Source organism: Brachyistius frenatus, unplaced genomic scaffold, assembly GCF_029030835.1.
Source record: "Brachyistius frenatus isolate BFR_SWC_R1_liver_20210118 unplaced genomic scaffold, ASM2903083v1 Contig_55, whole genome shotgun sequence".
NCBI classification, from domain to species: domain Eukaryota; kingdom Metazoa; phylum Chordata; class Actinopteri; family Embiotocidae; genus Brachyistius; species Brachyistius frenatus.
The window spans coordinates 1,417,454-1,436,899 of record NW_027210654.1 but is presented as its reverse complement, the minus strand read 5'-3'; the positions used below and the strand labels follow the sequence as shown (position 1 = coordinate 1,436,899).

Sequence of the window (19,446 nt, the reverse complement as noted above, 5' to 3'; positions counted from 1 at the left end):
AACGGACCCGGGAACTGCACCCCATAAATATACCTTTCGTGAAATCAAGATGACACCTCACAGAGTGAACTTCAGATACTATTTCTACTCACTTTCTGAATCCCGTCGGTCAGGGTCGTCCTCAGGCAGCTTCTTCAGGTAGTCTTTAAGCAGCATCTCGTAGCGAGGGACTCTCTGCACCGGCTCCAACATGTGATGCTGAAGCGTGAGACAGCCGCAGACTTCCTGACTCTGTCCAGAGAGAACCAAAAAGTTAAGACTTTTCACTTTAACATACAAGTGGTTCATACGATATCAGACAATCAATCATATTTGTATACTTAATGTCACAGAAAAATGCTTATTTTCACCCTCATTCCTGTCAAACACTGACAAAATAAAAATAAAAAAAAGTACTATAAATTCGCCCCAAAATTTGTGCTCGGACTTATACGTTCTTTTACAAAGACACATTTTTCCAGACAGGATTTTGGTTTAAGGAACACACCTGTATCTCCTGAATTAGGGTCTTAAATTGAGGCGAACGGTCGGTCCACTGTTTGAGCAGCTCCATGGCCTTTTCAAAATTCTTCACGTACTCTGCGTACATTTTGAGGAAGGGTGTGAGTTTCTGCAGGATGTCCCCGAGGCGAGGCCTGGACGCCCTGCAGGCAAGGAGAAACGAGGTATGAGTTTGTTTTTTGTTTTCTTTTTTTGGGGGGGAAACATTTGAATGATCAAACATCTATTTTCAGTACATAGACTTTTAGTCTATGCAAAACTTGCAATAAATTTGTTTTAGCATTTATTCTCATTCTTCTTCAACCTTTACGTACATTTGTTTGGTTTAAAATAGCTCAAGATAAATGCTCAGATAATCTTGACCTCGTACATCAGCAGCTTCATAAACAAGTGTCTGGGCATTGGATTTGTCATAGAGCAGGTTTATGACATTCATCTCGGAGCTGCAGCTCACCATTCCCCCATGCGTTTCTCCAGGTCCGGGAGCAGAAACTGGCTGTGGAAGGCGTTGATGGAGGAGATGTTGGAGAAGATGTTCTTCACGACGTCTACGGGGAATGTTCCTTTAGCTGCCTCCTCCATCAGCTTAGCACAGAATACCTGCAGAGCCGTACACACTTGCAGTGAATTCATGCTTCTCTGCGGCGCTGTTACATGTCAACCCTTTTTTTTACCACATGACACGGTAAAGACAAAAACAAAACCAAAATACGGAAGTGAGCTTTTAATGAGTTCCTCACGTGGTCCAGCAGGTTAAGTCGCGCTACATATGCCTTCTCTGTGTGCAGGAGCTCGCTGGCGATCTTAAACAGCTTCTGCTCGTTTGTCTCCTGAAAAGAGAAGAACCGTTAATGGCATTATTCATCTCTGTGTTTGAGGCAACATCTTAAGATGATGGTGCTGTGATTTGGTGCAATATGAATTCAAATAAAATCTGATTATTGAATCACTGAGGTGTGCAAGTGACCTCATTCTGCTGAGCAAAACAGTTTGTAGGCCGCATAACGATGACGGTTTGAGTTTGATAGTTCTCTAATGATAAGTAACTGATATCGTCCTCTTTGATTTATGGCTCACAGAGTTACACTCGGCTGAAAATAATGCAGAAGTGTGGAACAAGTCGACCGTGGTGCACTGTTACAGTTTAACATTCATTCCCACATCTTTGCCATTTGATAGTGTAGCTTCCCGTCCCCTCTGCTAGTTCCTGTTTGGTTCACGACACAATGAACACCACTTTCTTTTTTTAAACAGCCATCAAAGAGCGGACAGCTGAGAAGCGAGAAAATGTTCATAGCTGACTTTGCATTTATCACACTGATGTGGTTTCAGCTCTTTAGTGACTCTGTTAAGAGTACAGCCTGGTGTTAAATGCAGTTCTGCTGCATGTAGCACCGGCGTGTTCATTAACACTGGACTGGCAGTCGGCTGGGCTGCGGTGTGGCGGGGGAGGGGGGAAGGGAAGGCGGGGGGGGGGCCCCCTCTCAGAACAGGAAATGAAAATATGGATGAGGGGAAATGACACCAAATTCTGTAGAAGTAAGTCTCAGGTGAGAGGCCAGTTATCAGGGATGGGAATGAGCAGGGGTATCACAGGGCCAACACTTACAGAGAGATGGAAATAAAGACCATTCACACCTAAGGGCAATTTGTAGAACCACCAATTAACCTGAGGTGTATGTTTTTGGGACGGTGGGAGGAAGCCGGAGGAACCCACGCAGGCACAGGGAGAACATGCGAGCTTCGCACAGACGGGCCCAGGCCCGGATGTGAGCCGAGAACCTTTTTGCTGCGAGGCGACAATGCTAACCGCTGCGCCGCCCCGTACTTAAGTCATGCTACATTATTATTCAGAATATAAACATTTTGCAATATGCTAATATAACTTATATTACGATCTTTTGAACTGCTAACTATGTCTCCAAAGGAACACTTTGTCAATATTTGATTCATCTAATAGAAAAAGTTTTCAGTCTGTTCATCTCTCTCCAGTCATTTTTTTATTGCAGCAACATGTGATTGTAATCAGGCAAACTGACCGACATGGTCAGAAATGTTGGGTGCACCTGATAAAAGTATTTATTCAATTCTATAATCTAATATCAAACACTTGTGTATTGATTAAAAAAAAAAATATTGCGAGACCCCCACAATTGCAGGCAATAAGTGAAGCCTCAAAATGTCCATAGATATGATTAAATGTGATGTTTTTCTGGTATAAAAGGACATTTTACTGTTGACTCTGGCAGCGTTACATTTCTCGCTGTGCAAAACAACAACAACAACAACAACTCTCAAATGCGGGTCTGAGTAGCCAGAGAGCAATCATACTTCCAAATAAATAATTTGTCAATACAACTACAAGGTAGTTTCTACTCTCCATCAATTGTCCCACGAGCCCGCAGATTGATGTTGTGACCCGCTGGATGTGGAACCAGCTCCATCTCCAGCAGCTACTGCGGTAAAACGCTGCTCACATCGATGCATCGGATTTAATCCTCTGATATGGTTATATGTACGCTGATAAATCGCTCACAGAGGCCATCTGCCTGCAGCACAAATGCTTTTACTTTTAATACTTTGAAGAGAAACTTCACTGAATTCACGCACGAAAAGACACCCAAGTCTGAAACAGAAAAAAGATCTGGCGGTGTAGCGTTGGGAAGAATTGTTTTTTTTTCACAGCAGACATGTTGACCCGTCACAGCAGGGAAAGCACAGGTGGCTTTAATAACATTAACGATGGCTCAGGTCCATTTAACGTCCCAGTGAGCCGTGACAGCTTAGCAGCATCAACAATAGCAGGACCTCCAGCCATTATTAACACATCTGTGCCTTTCCTGGAGTGACGTGTCAAAATGTCTGCTGTGAAAAAGGCCTGTCTAACCAGACCTGCGTAGCTGCTAGTAGAATAAGACAAACAAATATCCCTGACCAAACTGTCAGCTGTCGAGCTGAATTATGGTTAATGTAGGTGACACGTTTTGGCAAGTAAGAAGAACGTTTGGAATAAGTGGTGCTATCTATGGTTCTGCTGCATTGATTATGAAAAATACACAGTGTTGTGTCAAAATTAACGGAAAACTCTTTCAAATATATTTTGCTTCTCATACTTCAGCGCTTTTAAGATTATGAATACAGGAGTATTTGTACTCTTACTTTTATTATTCTGTATTTTATTTTATTTTACTTTTTTTTTTTAAACATAGTTCAATGACAATTTCCTTCCAAGTGGGATGAAGTTTTTCTATATCCAAAATATTAAACTTGAATACAAATGAAATCAAAACAAACTGATATAATAAAGATAACAGTACTGACAATTTGACTACTTATTAATGTTATTGTGGTTTAATTGGTACTTTTACTTAAACCTGCAGTACAGATGAATAGTCACCCTTCTGCCAGTGAGAGTAATTACACAATCACTGTCAACACGTGCTTACATCACAGGCTCCGCTGTGACCCAGTTTGTCGCTACTGGTGCGGCTGTAAAACGGTAATTAAATAGTTTTAAACGTCACCACCTCCGCAAAATGACTCCGTTCACGCTCACAATTTGATCCATTTGGTCACAAAACGTTTGAAATGAGCTTCACAATTCATTTTGTTTTATCCTCACTCAAGTTAGCGTTGGGCTAAACTGGAAGTTCGCCAGCTCAGCCGGCCAAAATCTCTGGAGCGGATGCTCTGCTCATAGAGGATGCTCAGTATGTATTCATCCAGCCGGCGCGGGAAGGTCACACCAGACACCAGATTTAAAACACAAAGACATTTACCTGGCAGGGATGCGCTAAACCAGCAGCTCTTTTGGTAACAGCTTAAACGCACAAGACATTCTTTCATATGTATACGTCTTCACTGTGAGTTTAAAGAGTCCTTGTTCCAGTAATGCAAAGGCACACATCAAGTCATGTTATGATAATGCTATGATGTCTGTGTGAAATACAATAATATTTTGTTCTTAATGTTGCTTTTTCCCTCCCAACCACTGAGACTGTGTACAAGTTTCTGATCTGTTTCCGAGATATTTATGATCTGTAGAAAACAGTCACCACAAGTTCCAGTGGGGGAAGTCGCTGCTCAAATGTTCGACATCTGTTCGGTCCTCACGCCAACGTGATGAATGACACACACACACACACACACACACACACACACACACACACACACACACACACACACACACACACACACACACACACACACACACACACACACACACACACACACACACACACACACACACACACACACACTTCTTCCCTTGTAACTGTAGCCTTACAATGTTAGAGAGACCCAGAGGTGAAGTAATTCAGATGATTTAATCGTACTGAAAGCTGAGAAAATAAATAAAAGCTTGTGAGTTTGTCTATCAGAGACTGCCGAGTCAGAGCAACAAGAACACAACGGGTAAAAATACACAACAATTGTGTGCAGGGGCAACAAAGTAAACGTGAAAACTCCCGTACGTACCTTCTGGTCTGTGCTCCCTTCATCACTCGTGTGTTCACTTTCCGCTTTACTCTCACTGTCATTCTCCGTGAGGCTTTCTGTGCCAGTCCTGTCTGTGTGCGGCGGTGAATGATCATCGATCTGCTCTGTGCTCCCCATATCTCCATTCACCAGCTCGGCAGACTCTATCCTCACACCTCCTTGGCTCTCCTCCTCTCTGTCCTCCGTCTCCTTGTCCTGCTCCATCTGCACTAGCAGCCCGTTGGCCGCCGGCTCGTGGGCATCCTGCGTGGTCGCGGCCGGCGCGGAGGAGTGCTTCTCCTGGGTCCTGCTCGTCCCCGTCGGCTTCTGGTAGGCGCGGTGAGCCGGGCTGAAGTTGGAGTCCTTGCTGCTGTGTTTGAGCGGCGAGCTGTCTCGTTTGTTCTCCGTGTTGCTGGAGGAACAGAGGAAAAGGCAAAAGGAGGAAGTGGGTCAGTTCGGCCACAAGGCTACAGAAATAAGAAACGGGCGAGAAAAACTAAAGAAGAGAGAAAGGAGAACGATTACAGGAGGCTTGTCCGGTAGCTGCTTAAGCTGGCAGGTTATCCGACAGAGTGGGGCCGCAGAGTAAGCGGAGAGCTTTTGCACGTGAGTGTGAGAGTTAAAAATAAACCTGTGGAGATGCACAAACTTCCTGCTGTCTTACGAGGCCGCTGAGAGCTGCTGTAATGCAGAGGAGGTGAGCAGAGCAGAGAAAGAAGGGAGGTACAGTAATGAGGAGGAGGAGGAGGAGAGATACTACACTACTCCCAAGAGGAAGATGCTGTCCTACTTCCTCACACACACGCACGCGCGCACGCACGCGCACACACACACACACACACACACACACACACACACACACACACACACACACACACACACACACACACACACACACACACACACACACACACACACACACACACAGACAACCTGCTTTATATATCACGCTGCAAGGCCTTGTTCATTCTTTGCTGGGATGTGAATGAAGTGGAAAACAAGTTTGCATGAGGCATTTTGAAATACAGCGCAGGAATGGGAGTTAGATTAACGGCAAAAACAAACACACATGCATGCACAATGTCACCATTCATCTGCTCTACATCCTGTAGCAGCAGTCGGTGCAGCTGCTTCCCTGCAAGTGAGCCTCCGGACTTCCATTTTTTTTTGCAACAAGCAGAAACAGTAGCTACTGTATCTCTGTTTAGTTCAGCTGATCTCAGATCTGTTCTTAAATACGATCCAGGTGAAAGATCAAATATTTGCATGTCTAGCTGGCTCTATATCTGTAATTTAAGGTTTCCTGATGCAAAAATCCTTTGCGACGTTCTGTGTTGCACCAAATCTTGGTGCCCAGCAGAAACAGGAAGTAGGTATAAATAGAGGAACAACAACAGGCTGGCGAAACACTCCACAGACGAATCAGCTCGCTGCAGTCGGCCACTTGAGGTATGCAATCGTGAAACAATATATTTTGATCTCACAGAGGAAGACTGAACAACACCACGATTAGCTGGCAACAAATACAATTTAGTACCGTCTTCAGAGAAACACACACTTCACTTTGTTTGTCACGCATCATTTCCTCTTTGCATCTAAATAGCACTGAAAACACTGTCATGTCTGGAACGGTTACTAAGAGGTTGAACAAGAGCAGAATTAAGAACAGTTTCAGTTACCATGTGGCCGTCTAGGTGCCTCTGAAGGCAGCCAAGTGCCATGTGAACCAGATTAGTATATTAGTAGGCTAATTCTGTTCTCAGAAGCTCGGGGTCTTTCTCCTCTTTCTGTTCGAAGGCCACCAGTGGGGATAATCCCCCCCCATAGCCCAGCAGAGTCTGAATGGAAAAGATGCACCCGATTGCCCTGATTAACCTCGTTTCGCACTGGAATAAATGGGATGAAAAAGCGATGAAAGATGTGGAGAAAGCTGGGAAACCCTGGTTGGATTTGTAATTCTGTATTTTAAGAGATCCAGGCCAGAGACGGGCTGGAAAAGCGGTCAACAGGCCACAGACTAGAGAGACAAATTGAAACTTTAATGGGCTGCGACTGCTGCAGATTGAAAAATGTTGGGTGCAACTGCATGAGTGGTTGAGACAAGGGGCACCATTGTTGTGCCTGTCAACAATTTTAATGGGCCTCCCTCACTGAGACAAGGCTGCAGCGACAATCACAACTTAAAGAGTTGTAATAAAATACAAAAAAAAAAAAGCACAAAAAAGAGGACAATACACAAGTCAACACTAATATGCCGCACAGAGAGGTTCCACTAAATCATACATTAGAGTTCAGCCATTGTTTACCTGCATAAAAGCCAACAGAAGACTTAAATCTCCATCTAACTCTGAGCCAACAGTATCGAAGCACAGACGTTTGAGCTGAGAGAACATTTAGTCGAAGAAATCCTACCTCGCTCTCCTGGGCTTCATCTCGCTACACCGAGTCCTCTCCCACAACTGAATGAGGACTTGTGTTTCCCCTCGCCTGTACAAATCTCCTTTCATCCCCTCGCTAACGCTCGGCTTGTCAGGCACAGACTAATCTCCGCTCACTCTCTCTGCGGCCCTCTCTCTCGTCGAAGGTGCAATCAATGAGTCAGGGCTTGAGGACTTAAATCGGGAGACTTCTGCTTTTTTTTTTGTCTATGAAATAGCCGGCATAATGAAATGTTAGGAAAGACAAAAGTTTTCCGTCACAGAAGCGGCGAGCATGTTTTATTACAAAAAGACAAGAAGTGACGTAGATGGAGTTATTCAACCAGAACCAATCTATCATGGCAAAAGCTGCCAGTCACAGACTTTATAATAATGTTATATGACTCAGGAAATACCGAACAGATTGTCACAGGATAAAATTAGAAATTTCTTACAGAAATCAGCCACATAAGGGCTCAAATCTTCTTTTATCGTCTTTTATTCTTTGCACATGAAGGAGGAGATAACCACACACACAGCAGACAGGTAAAAGAGCCCGTACCTGTTCTCCTCAAAGTGGCTGATCAGGTGTGAGACTTTGGAGTGTTTCTCCCGGACTTTCTCCCGGTTCATCGCCCCCGTCTTCCCTACTCCACCTCTGTCCTCCATGCCGGGTCTCAGCCGTGGTTTCTGGATGTGGCCCAGCGGGGATGTGAGCTCCGTCACGGGGCTCTGGAGGTGTGCTGGCTTCGGGGGCACTGGAGAGAAGACAGAGGATGAGGTCAAACATGTGGAAAATGTCCTGAATGCTGATGACTCCCTTGATGATTTTCACATCACTGCAGACACAGTTTGGAGCTGAAGGGGGCAGTATGAGCTATCTCAAGTGGCACCACTTGCTGCATTAAAAATCCTAAATGTTTCAAACAAGTAGTTCAGCTCAGTTCAGCTTGGATTTTTCCACAAATCATGGGTTTGCAATTGAATTTCCTTCTTGACTAACGGCAGCAGAAAGTATGGGGCTCTGTCTTCGGTCTTATCTGTGTTGAATGATTTACTCAACTCAAATAAAAGAGGAATGAGGCTCAGAGTCCACTAACAGCAGCCCAACTTGCGTAACTATTTTCTTCTTTTAACCCTTCCAATGTACACAACGTAGTACTTAGGCACTGATAAATTATTCAACGCAGTGTTTTTCTAGAGAATTAGACCTGAAATCAAGATAGACAGACAACATTAGAGAAGAAGTAGAGGCCACACAATAAGTCTGCGTGTGTCACTACTTTCACATATGAATCATAGACCGATATGCTGTGACAGTCGTGTCTGAGTTTGTTGTGCCATTACGTACCTTCTGGTTTAGACTTCAGCCAAGGCCTGCTGCCGAGGCCTCTTCCATTGACCCCTCCCCGGCTCTTGTCAGACGTCCTTCCGTCCGCCCGGTTCAGACACGCCTGCACGCTGGGCGCGTTGCTGTGCTTGAACGGCGGGCTGCTGCCGAGAGCTGAAGGACACCGAGACAAAGAGAGAAAGCATGTCAGATACGACAAGATCAATGAGAGACACAAAGTACTTTGTATCATCTACAGATGAACAAGTGAAAGTGAAGAAACAGGTTACACATGATTAAACATCGCCTCTATGTTTTAAAGTATTTTTTTTTATCATGAAAGATATTACTGAAATGCCTTGTTAACACAGTAGCACTGCAGTCGTTACTCAGATGATGTGAGGCACAGTTGTACCATCTTTTCCTTCATCCTTTCATGAAGAACCGGACATTTTTCTGACTTCTGACCGTTAAGCCTTTTAGCCAGGTTTTGTCTGATTTTATACATGACAGCAGGTGTGCTGCTTGTTTTTATGTACCTCAGTAGTTTTTTCATTTTTAGGTTTATGCCAATACATCATATGAAGTATGCAATATTTTGCATAACACGAAAACACCATAATCACATAATCACTGCTTAAACCCACTATTTCTAAAGATACATGTGGCACGCTGAAGAAGATATAAATAGGTATACCTCTTTTAAACCTTAGAACTTTCCATTCAATGCAATAGTGCAGCAATATTAAAATGCTATGCTGTCTTTTAATATTTGACCCACGATAACTGGTGCTAAAAAGTGCAAGCAAAATAAAAAACATACATTATGCCACACTAGGAGTAAAAAAAAATATTGTAAACATTGAGTAAAGGGTGTTAAATCTACAAAATCACAGCAGACCATTTTACCTTAAAGGTCCATTTTCTGAAATTTTTTATAACCCATGTTCTGTTTTATTCACTGAGCCTCTCCAGAAACAGACGTACCATCACATTTCAGAAGAAGCTCCATACTGGGAGAGACAATTCCTACCATATACAGCATTCCCTGCTGTGAATATTATTGTAATAAACAGACTAAATATTAGTGGGACTCAGACACTTTGGTTGATTATCTGGCTAATTATCCGGTTGATGATCAGCACCAGTGAGACTTTTAGCGAACTAACATCAGTGTTTAGATGGAGCAGACAGACTGATTTAATGCAGCAGCCGACACAGACTGGCAGTGTTTACAGCAGCCTTAATCCACTTCTCTCTGACCTCACAGCACACACACACACACACACACACACACACACACACACACACACACACACACACACACACACACACACACACACACACACACACACACACACAGGCCTGTAGGGTTTAGCCTAGTAAGGCAAATGCCCATATATGGAGTTACACTGCCAGGAGAGTGGAGGCGCTTTCATTATTTTACAAGCTATTAGTTTCCATTTAAGGCGGGCATTTAAACAGGTGTGCGTGATTGACTAAAAGGCGGTGATGTATAGGTTGAATGCAGAAATCAATGTAGCTCTGTGCTGCTTGGCTGACTTGTGTGGCTAATCAGTGTGTGTAGTTGAATAGTGTGGACTATTCAAAAAGCAGGAAATATGCTTACTCAGATTTAAAAAGTGAACTTCTGTCATTTATGAGTTCTGTTTTGAGTCATAAAGAATCTGTAGTGCAGACAGTGAAGAATGGCCTTCTTCTGTTGGGCACTCGGCGATGCTGTTAGAAAAAGAGAAATTCTCCACCGTTGTACCATAAATCTTTGACAAGAGGTTTTAATGTCCTGATAGACTCGGTCTCTTCTGGCCTAAAAATAGATCAGTCGACTGCACTCTCAGAAGCGAACAGCGTCATGCACGCTGAATCAGAAAGATTATCTTCCACCCTGGTTGACAAAATATGTAAATTAGATTAGAGATAAAGTAATTAGTGGGTAAATTGAGTAGGACCTGTAATAGATTGTCAGAAAGAAAATCTGTAACAAGTCTGTTGACTAAATAAGTCATTTTTATGCTAAAACTCGTTGGTATTTTGGGGTTTAGGACTGTTGCATGACTATTTGTACTATTTTCTTTCATTTTATCAACCAAACATTTCGAAAAATACACGGCCTGTTCAATGATAATAAAAGTGATTGTTATTTGCAGCCCTTGGCGTAAATAAACAGCTGGCATTAGAGTGAAAACCTGATGGACTATATATGAGCTGTGTCCCTCCAGATGCAGTTTGTTTACAAAAATGCTGCTACGTCGTGCCAAAATGCTGCTTGAAGCCCCGTATTTATTTTTTCCTCGAGTGATCTTTATCTTCCCAGTCCTGCAACAGAGAGAAAAACATTTACCGCAGAATCATATAGTCACAGTTTCTATTTTTATGGCCTGACCGTAATTAAAGACAACAACTCAAGCGACGGTCTGACTGGAAACGGTCTCACGCTGCGTTGGGGAGGGCAGACTTTCTAAACACGGCCCCCAAAATTACCGATCAATTATAAAGGTGGCCTCAGGAATTTCTCCTGATTAGGTGCTTAGCTTCCCTTCACGGCCACATTAAGAGCGCATGAGAAAACATCCAGCGACGAGTTATGTATTATATCATACATATATGGCCCCAAAATAAATTCTCCGCCTGCAAATTGCTTTTTCACATGTGCTGTTTATCCTGCGAGAGATTGCAGGAGGTCCAGTCTCTCACACAGCCTGGCTCCATCTCTTTGAGTTGTTAGTAACTGTGTCAAACACATGTGTCCCAGATGTAAATCATCTCTGTGCTGTAGGCTTTAACTTCAACTCAAGCAAGTAGTACAGGTATTTTTAGTGTTCTTGTTACAGATAAGAAAAGAGAGGAGGTAAACATAGGTAAAAGTCAGAAAATGTAAAAAAATATTTTGCTTGCAGCTGCATACAGCCATTTTTCTGTCAACTGTGTGGAAAAACATTTTAAGTTAACATCAGTTAATCGATCTTAAAGCTCATAACTGAATCATTAATCCAATGAAATGCAGCCAGTGCTGTTGATACAATAGAAAAAAATAAGATGAACTTGACTTCCTTTCTCAGAACTGGGCTGTTTTGGCAAGAGCTGCTGCTCCTGGTAACACGCTCATTCTGGCATCTTCTCATTAAAACCGTCTTGGCACAAGTGACAGACCGCCGTGTACAGTAAATTAGAAGCAGCCAGCCACCACCCTGCAGAAACACTTTGATTCTGCCTCTCCATCTGTGTGACGGCGAAGGAGCCCTACTGTCTGGAGCTGCGACTCAAAGCTGATGTGAACAGCGGAGGAGCTTCTGATCGACAGGAAATCAAAGCACAATGAAACTTAATGCTTTTTTGTTTTTTTTGTTGTTTACGCTATTGTGCCTTTGCTGTACAGAGGTAATCCACTTTCAATAGAAAGCGAAACAGTGTTGGCGCATGGCTGCAATCCAGGAAGTGAGGACTTGACATGTCAAACTGAGACTCGACCTTTGCCTTTTGCCTTTGTCCTTGTTTCAGGATGGAGAGACTTACAGCCATAGCAACGGTGGTAAATTTATTTCACTGTGAACTGCACAGAGCCTGACGACATCTGCATCTATCTCAATAAATCCAAAGTTACGCAGCAAGTCCAAGAAATAAAAAAATGCTTTTGCAACATGAGAAGTTCATACATTAATTCAGCTCTTTTTGTGATTTAACTGAACTCAGGGTACATTATCTGTTTGTGTGTGTGTGTGTGTGTGTGTGGTTCAGTGTTGTGGTGGTACTACAGTAATAGAGTCACCATCCACAACCCTCCAGCTCTGACACGTCACAGCAGCAGAAGAATACGTTTACACGAGCTGTAAAAGGAAGCTGCAGAAACACTCAGTTTCTGAAAATGAATGCCTAAAATAGACACAGCGAGTTCAGCCTGTTTGTTGTTCAAAACACAAAAATATTGGTTTATTATAAGTAGAGTGGCCTTCAAATTTGTTTTAATTGTTTGTTTCAACTTTTGAAGCTCAGTTTCTACACTTAAGCCAAAGTTTTTTGAGTGATTTAAGGAACTTGAGGTAACAAATGACTAAATTGGTGTGCGTAAAAACATATTTATAGACTACCTGTATCATCCTAACAAGACTGTAGAGGTTACAGCAATGCCAATGACACTCTGATGTTGACACACCTTTGGGCTAAATGATCAGCATGCCAACATGCCTCAAAACGACATCCTAAAATGCTAATGTTAAGAAGGTTTATCATGCTCAACACCTCAGTTTAGTGTGCTAGAATGCTAATATATGCCATTTGGCAACACAAACTATAGCAGAGACTGACAGGAGTGTCTAAAGTTTTGGAGGCATTTGTTATGAACTAAAAACAATGGACAAAAAAAAGACACAGGATTACCAAAATTAGCATGTTTCACTGAAGCGAAAATGAAGCCGATTCCTTGCACATAAGGAACGAGGAAGCACAGAAAACAAAAATAAAACTCTGTGTTTTATTTTTAAACAGGTGTGCAGCTCCAGTTCAAAAATCTCTCAGCCGAACATGTGAATGTTCAAGATATTTCTACCGCACACTCATGACATCATCACCTCCCCGGGGCTCTGTCACCTGATGACAGTTGGCCTGCCCGACCTGTCTTTTGTGTCTCACTCCTCCCTGTCCCCTCCTCTGGCAAAATGTATGCTGATACTTAAATGTGAGAGCTGCAGGTAAAAAACAAAGGACACACCTGTCTGTGTGGTGCAAGCGTGTCCCCACCCAGCCAGCAGCTCAGCACCACCCGGGTGTCTCACGCAGCTGGAAACTGTAAGCTTTGCCTTCTCGCCTCGTGGCCCCTTACGGGCGTGACACTCAGATCACAGAGAATGTCTGAGAGGACTCTTTACAAATTCTGCTTCTTCTTGGTAAACGTAGTCGCATATTAAAGATGGTCTGTAAGGCTTCAGCGCAGTCGCAGCAACACCAAGGAAGATGAGTGGATAGAATAAATCAGAGTTGATGTAAACAGCCATTTTCAGAAAACCTAATCCTTCACGTTTCAGTCTTTAATTGGCCATAAAGCAGCTTGCAATCATTACTTCATGTTTGAAATAATAGAAATTAGAAATGATGTAGTGCAGTGAGCCGTCTGCGCCTGTTTACATACGAAGGCTATTAAATTAAAGGCTCAGACAGTTTTGGAGTGTAAACATTGCAACACCGTGTCATAACAAATCAAAAGTTAAAAAATAAGAGTATTTAAGAGTATTGTAGACATTCTCAAAACATGAAAACTTCAGAACTGGATGCAGTAAAAAAAAAAAGAAAAAGAGACCCACGCTCAGAAGAGACAATCCAGGGAGAAATCAGATATTCTGTAAAGTTAAAAACCCCAGTGAATGAACTCACCCTGTGTTTGAGAACAGACAGGAAGACAGCTGTAGAGTGAGTCCTCAGCGAGGGACTGTGCTGTGGGTTTTAAGAGTGTGGGCGTCCCAGAAGAACACTAAGTTTAGGTTCCCTGCAATCTTCCCAGGAAGCGCTGCCCTGAGTGAGTTCGCTCAGGAGAGGAGGCTCACAGAACAGCATGAGACTCCTCCCTTACTCTCGCTCACACACCCCTTATTTAAGTACAGAGACATACACACACACACACACACACACACACACACACACACACACACACACACACACACACACACACACACACACACACACACACACACACACACACGCACACACTCTTTCAGAGGTTTACAGCACACAACTCAGCACCTCTGAAGTGACAGCAGCTGTAGATTTAGACTTAAAAAGCTACAAAGCACCAAACAGAAAGCAGTAATAACAGCAACAATATTTCTCTCATATATAAATGAACAGCCATAAATCAATCAGGCAAAAATAAAGTTTGGATTTATGGCGTATAAACTACATAGTATGTGTGTACACCATCATTAACGTGTTCTCCAGCTTCCTCTCACTTGTTGATGCCATTTGTTTTAATCAGATCATAAAGAAAAGCGAACAGATGAAGCAGAGTGTTGGTGTGAAGCAGCAGCAGAGGACGACACACTTACATAACAGTTACAGGTCTTTGTGCCCCCCCCCCCCCCCCCCCCGGTATCAATAAATGAATGTGATCAATGATTGACAAACACCACAGAACAGCAGCCTGGAGTGTTTCACACCAGTTATGTAATCTGCCGGCTCAAATCTACATGAAGCCCGCGCAGCATCTAATCTGTCATTACATCGACTTCTGCTCTTAGGGCACGTTACTTGTGCAAATATTTAAAGCAACACAAAGTAGACAAACGAGGAAAATCAGCCGAGAAAGGAAGTGGACACAAAACAAGAGTTTACATCAAAATTAAGATGTATGAAAACAAAAACAAGAGAACAGGCTCTTTCTGATAATAAACGTGATATACCTTTTGCAGAAGTCAGCACGAGGAACTGCAACTCTGGCTTTTCCATGTTCTGTACGGGTCCTATGCTGCAGTGCTGCTCCCTGCTGTCTGTCACAGACAGTCAGGCTAAAAAGTGCTTGTTCTTTTGAGTAAATGCTGATCTGCATTGTTGTATATCAACTTTTAGACATCACGTGGTTCAAAAAGAAAAAACCCAACAATAGAGGAGCCTTAATTTAAATCATGCTCACAGCTCTGAAATGACATTAATAGTTCTTGTCACCTTGCCCTTTGAATAGGTATGTGTGTGTGCTTATGCTACATTCACACATATTCGAACAGTGTCACACACACCTGCATGCTCAATGATGTGGGTTATGTGTCAGCAAAGCATATTTAGAAGTAATGACGTGCATTATTTTTGCTTCTTCAGTAAACCGGCGGGACCAGTACGAATTCCATTCGCTGAATTCCTGCTGAAGTAACCTTTACATTCTGGACCCCAGCGCTTCACACACAGCTCAGATGACTGAAACAAACAAAAACACCTAAAAAACACGCTGAAGTTTCATCTTCCCTGAGTGATATAACCCTCAATGGTTACGCAACGCTGACCAAAATTGCATGCACGCTCACATCTCAGCGGGGTAGCAATCAATCAGTAACAGTGTTGGCAGGGTTTCAGCGCTGCTAGTTATATTTGACGTCCGAACCAGTGGCTGCACCAAACTACACTTTTAGTATTAGAAAGGAAATTTAAGTCAGTAACATGATTATCAGATTTCTCCCACTCTTGTCTTGTCATGTTTGATGCTCAATCCAGATGAATATTGGACTGACGTCGTATTGAATTGACAAGCTCCGCAGTGAAAGAGCACACGGTTGAAAATTGGAACGGTTCAGCTTTACCTTTATTTTAGGGTATTTTTGATTTGATTATTTTAGACATAAATACTAATCTCTAGGGGAAATCCCTCTGATTTGCTGTCCCATGAATTCTTTCCCTAGTGAATATCTTTGTCATGCATATGTATGTGCAAGTGAAAACGCATACATGTGCATGAAGTCTCTGGCAGATACCCTGCAGTATTGACCTGGTTCTTGCAGCTCAATTGCAAAAACCTGGTCTACTTTCTTGAGTTTAGGAAACCAGGCTGCCGCAGAGAGACGAGCGTAACCAGGTTACCTAGTGGCAGTTTTTAATGGCATGTTTTATGCTTTAGTGGTGAGAATTTGTCCAGAGATATATAGTTTGTTTCTGGTTATTTCTAAAGAAAATAATAGTTTCTGTAGGATCCTTACAGTTTAATGCTTTACTGACACACACACACACACACACACACACACACACACACACACACACACACACACACACACACACACACACACACACACACACACACACACACACACACACACACACACACACACACACACACACACACACACAAATCTGAGTTTCTAACCATTTCTGTTGCCCTATAGCACTCAATGAGATTACAGAGTGTGTAGTTACAGTGCATGTCTGGCTTCACCCTGGTACACGAGGCAGGCATTGTGCCCGTCACACTGGCACATCCTCTGTGTGTGTATGTGTGTGTGTGTACGAGAGGCCGTGTGACAGAGAATGGCAGATAACCATTACCACCATGCAGGGGGGGGGATTAGCCGTTTCTGTTCAACTACCCAGACTTTCTTCAGATTAACCCAGCCTCATGCGCTAATCTGAGGGCCACTGTGAGATTATAACCCCAGTCTGCTTTAAACCAGGAAGCACAGGGTGGGGGTGGAAAGGGGTGTGTGTGTGTGTGTGTGTGTGTGTGTGTGTGTGTGTGTGTGTGTGTGTGTGTGTGTGTGTGTGTGTGTGTGTGTGTGTGTGTGTGGGAGGGCGGGGAGGGGGGGCAAAACTGACGTGTGAGGGTGGTGGGGTGAAACAGATGGGGAGATGGAGAGAGAACTGCAGATGAGGAGATAAAGGCAAAAGATGGAGGGAAACGCAGAAAGAAGAAGAAGAGTGAGGAAAAGACAAGCAGAGAGAGAGGAGGGAGGAAAACCAGATGGAGGAGGGATGGAAGGATGGAGGGATTTACAGGAGAGAATTAGGTGATAGAAAGAAAGAGAAGAGAAAATGAGAAAAGGTGAAAAATAAGGAGACACAGGGGGCTGGAGCAGAGCACCCATTCATCAAAAGGAGGCAGACTGCACACACACACACACACACACACACACACACACACACACACACACACACACACACACACACACACACACACACACACACACACACACACACACACACACACACACAAACAAGTTTGATGTAAAAATAGAGCAAAGACCTGCAGGTTTCTTCACATCCCCGCAAAGCAGAGAGCTGCAGCGAGGACAGTTCAGAGTGCCCTTCACAGCATCCTTCTGCATCCCCACTGTGCATATTAACGTTCACTTCACTGTGGCCAATTTCTTTAGAGGAATTAGAGGATCTTCCTCAAGATTTAGCCAAGTTTAGAAAGTGCTGTAAGGCTTGATACTACTGCATGATATTGGATTTTTAAATGGAAATTTGCGCAACCGTCATGCTGTGAATTAGAGCTGGTGGCTGACAAGTATCAAAAGCTTTGCATCTTAATATTGAGAAGACCAACACAAATACAGACTGACAGGTAAAGCACAAGAAATGAACATCCTCATCCTCTTTCAAATAAACAAATCACACAGAAGCAAAAAGAAAATCTGCGTCTGAAGAGGAGGGAGAAGGTGAGTGGAGGTGAAGCTTTCTTACCTCTGGCCTGTTCGATTTTCACCGCCACGCAGGTCTCCTCATCAGCGCTCCTGGTCTTGCAACAGGGCGTTTTGCCTTTCCTCTCTGCAAGAACAAAACCCAACGTTCACTATATAAAGAAGCTGACACACTTGCAAACTACAGAACAGGAGGATATTTCAATACTCGACCCGCATATGAGGCAGGAGCTTCGAGCAGTTTCAGGCAACCCCTATGTTTTATTTAGGAGCGGCACAAACTCAGGAGTTGAAAATGAGGGAGGGGGAATATAAGAGATGGGGGTAAGCATGCATGTACCCTTTTATATTCCCACACAGGCTCTCTGTGCCTAAGGAGCAGCTGAGGCCATAAAGCGGTCAAACATACAACTGGAGATATTCAAATTTGTTGCCAGAGCTGCGAGAGTTTCGGAGCGCTCCTCCGCTATCTGCATTTATCAAGATCTGGAGGATGCTTGTGTTTGTTTTGAGAATGAAAATTAATGTAACAGCCCTCGGAGATAGAAACGCTAATTAGTCTGTCTGTGATATGTAGGGCATTGTCTGTGGGGAGAGGCAACGCTCTTTCAACACAGTCGTTTAATATGCACATAAAAGATTAAAGAGAAAATAGCAGCGGTCGTAAAAACCATGATGGTGGGCTCATGAGTATTATTAAACCACCAAACATACACATATACAACTCAGACACACAGACACACACAAACCTAACGCTCCATCAGTCTGATCTAATATGAAGCAGCAAAGCTACGACGTGATCAGTGCAGCTGTTGACATGCAGCAACATGTGCAAGTGACACTCTATAATAGACCAGCTGAGCAACTCAGTGAAATTGAGCTGACTTTTTTTTTTTTTTTTTTTTTTTTTTTTTACAGTCCAACAATGTGCCGGTATTGACCATGTGGCACCACGAAACCGACCAATCATGTATCATAGTGATCTAATATGTATGTTTAAAAAAAAAAAAAAATAAATGATTGAGAGAACGTGAAGAAACAGAAGTTTTAGCGTTACGTCAAAGTCGTCTATGTGGCACAAATGTAAACTGAAGCTGGCGTGCTAACCAGCTAGCCTCTCCCCGACACGTTTCGTAATGCCACAACGTGCCTGTGAGTTAGTGGCCTCCTGTTTACTCTCAGTCCAGCATGAGAGGAAGAAGACATTGTGTATTCTTAAACCCTTTTGAACAGTAAACGCAACGATGGGTGAAACTCTTCGCAAGACAGAACCCAAACTAGAACAAAGTGTTGCTTTCTTATACTGGAGATTGAAGTTTGATGCTGAACTCACGAACTTACTTCTGGACTGGTGAGTTAAAAAGCCACAAACAAACCTGGTTTACTGACATTTTGTGAAAAATTCAACACAGATCTTTAATGCAGCTAATGACAACACAAACCGTCCTGAAAAATAGTCGATATAGAATTTTTTTCCGTATTTTTCTTGAGGGTTCTTTCCAGCCTGATTTTAAAATAAATTTCATGTTTCTTAACTGCCAAAACGGAGACAGGACAATATGACTGGCTGATAATGATTTCCTATAGATCCTATCAT

The 19,446-nt window shown here is 43.1% G+C and overlaps 1 protein-coding gene across 3 annotated transcripts in view; it reads right to left on the bottom strand.

Annotated features, from left to right (window-relative positions):
* fgd4a (FYVE, RhoGEF and PH domain containing 4a) overlaps positions 1-19,446 on the bottom strand; it is a 50,190-nt gene that overhangs the window by 5,291 nt on the left and 25,453 nt on the right. For all 3 annotated transcript variants that reach the window (XM_069705322.1, XM_069705321.1, XM_069705319.1), the window contains exons 2-9: positions 17,893-17,976; positions 8,746-8,898; positions 7,957-8,152; positions 4,978-5,389; positions 1,242-1,331; positions 956-1,101; positions 488-644; positions 93-231 (exon numbers count right to left, since the gene is read on the bottom strand). In XM_069705322.1, coding sequence (XP_069561423.1) covers positions 93-231; positions 488-644; positions 956-1,101; positions 1,242-1,331; positions 4,978-5,389; positions 7,957-8,152; positions 8,746-8,898; positions 17,893-17,976 — 1,377 coding nt within the window. The remainder of the gene's footprint in view (positions 1-92; positions 232-487; positions 645-955; positions 1,102-1,241; positions 1,332-4,977; positions 5,390-7,956; positions 8,153-8,745; positions 8,899-17,892; positions 17,977-19,446) is intronic.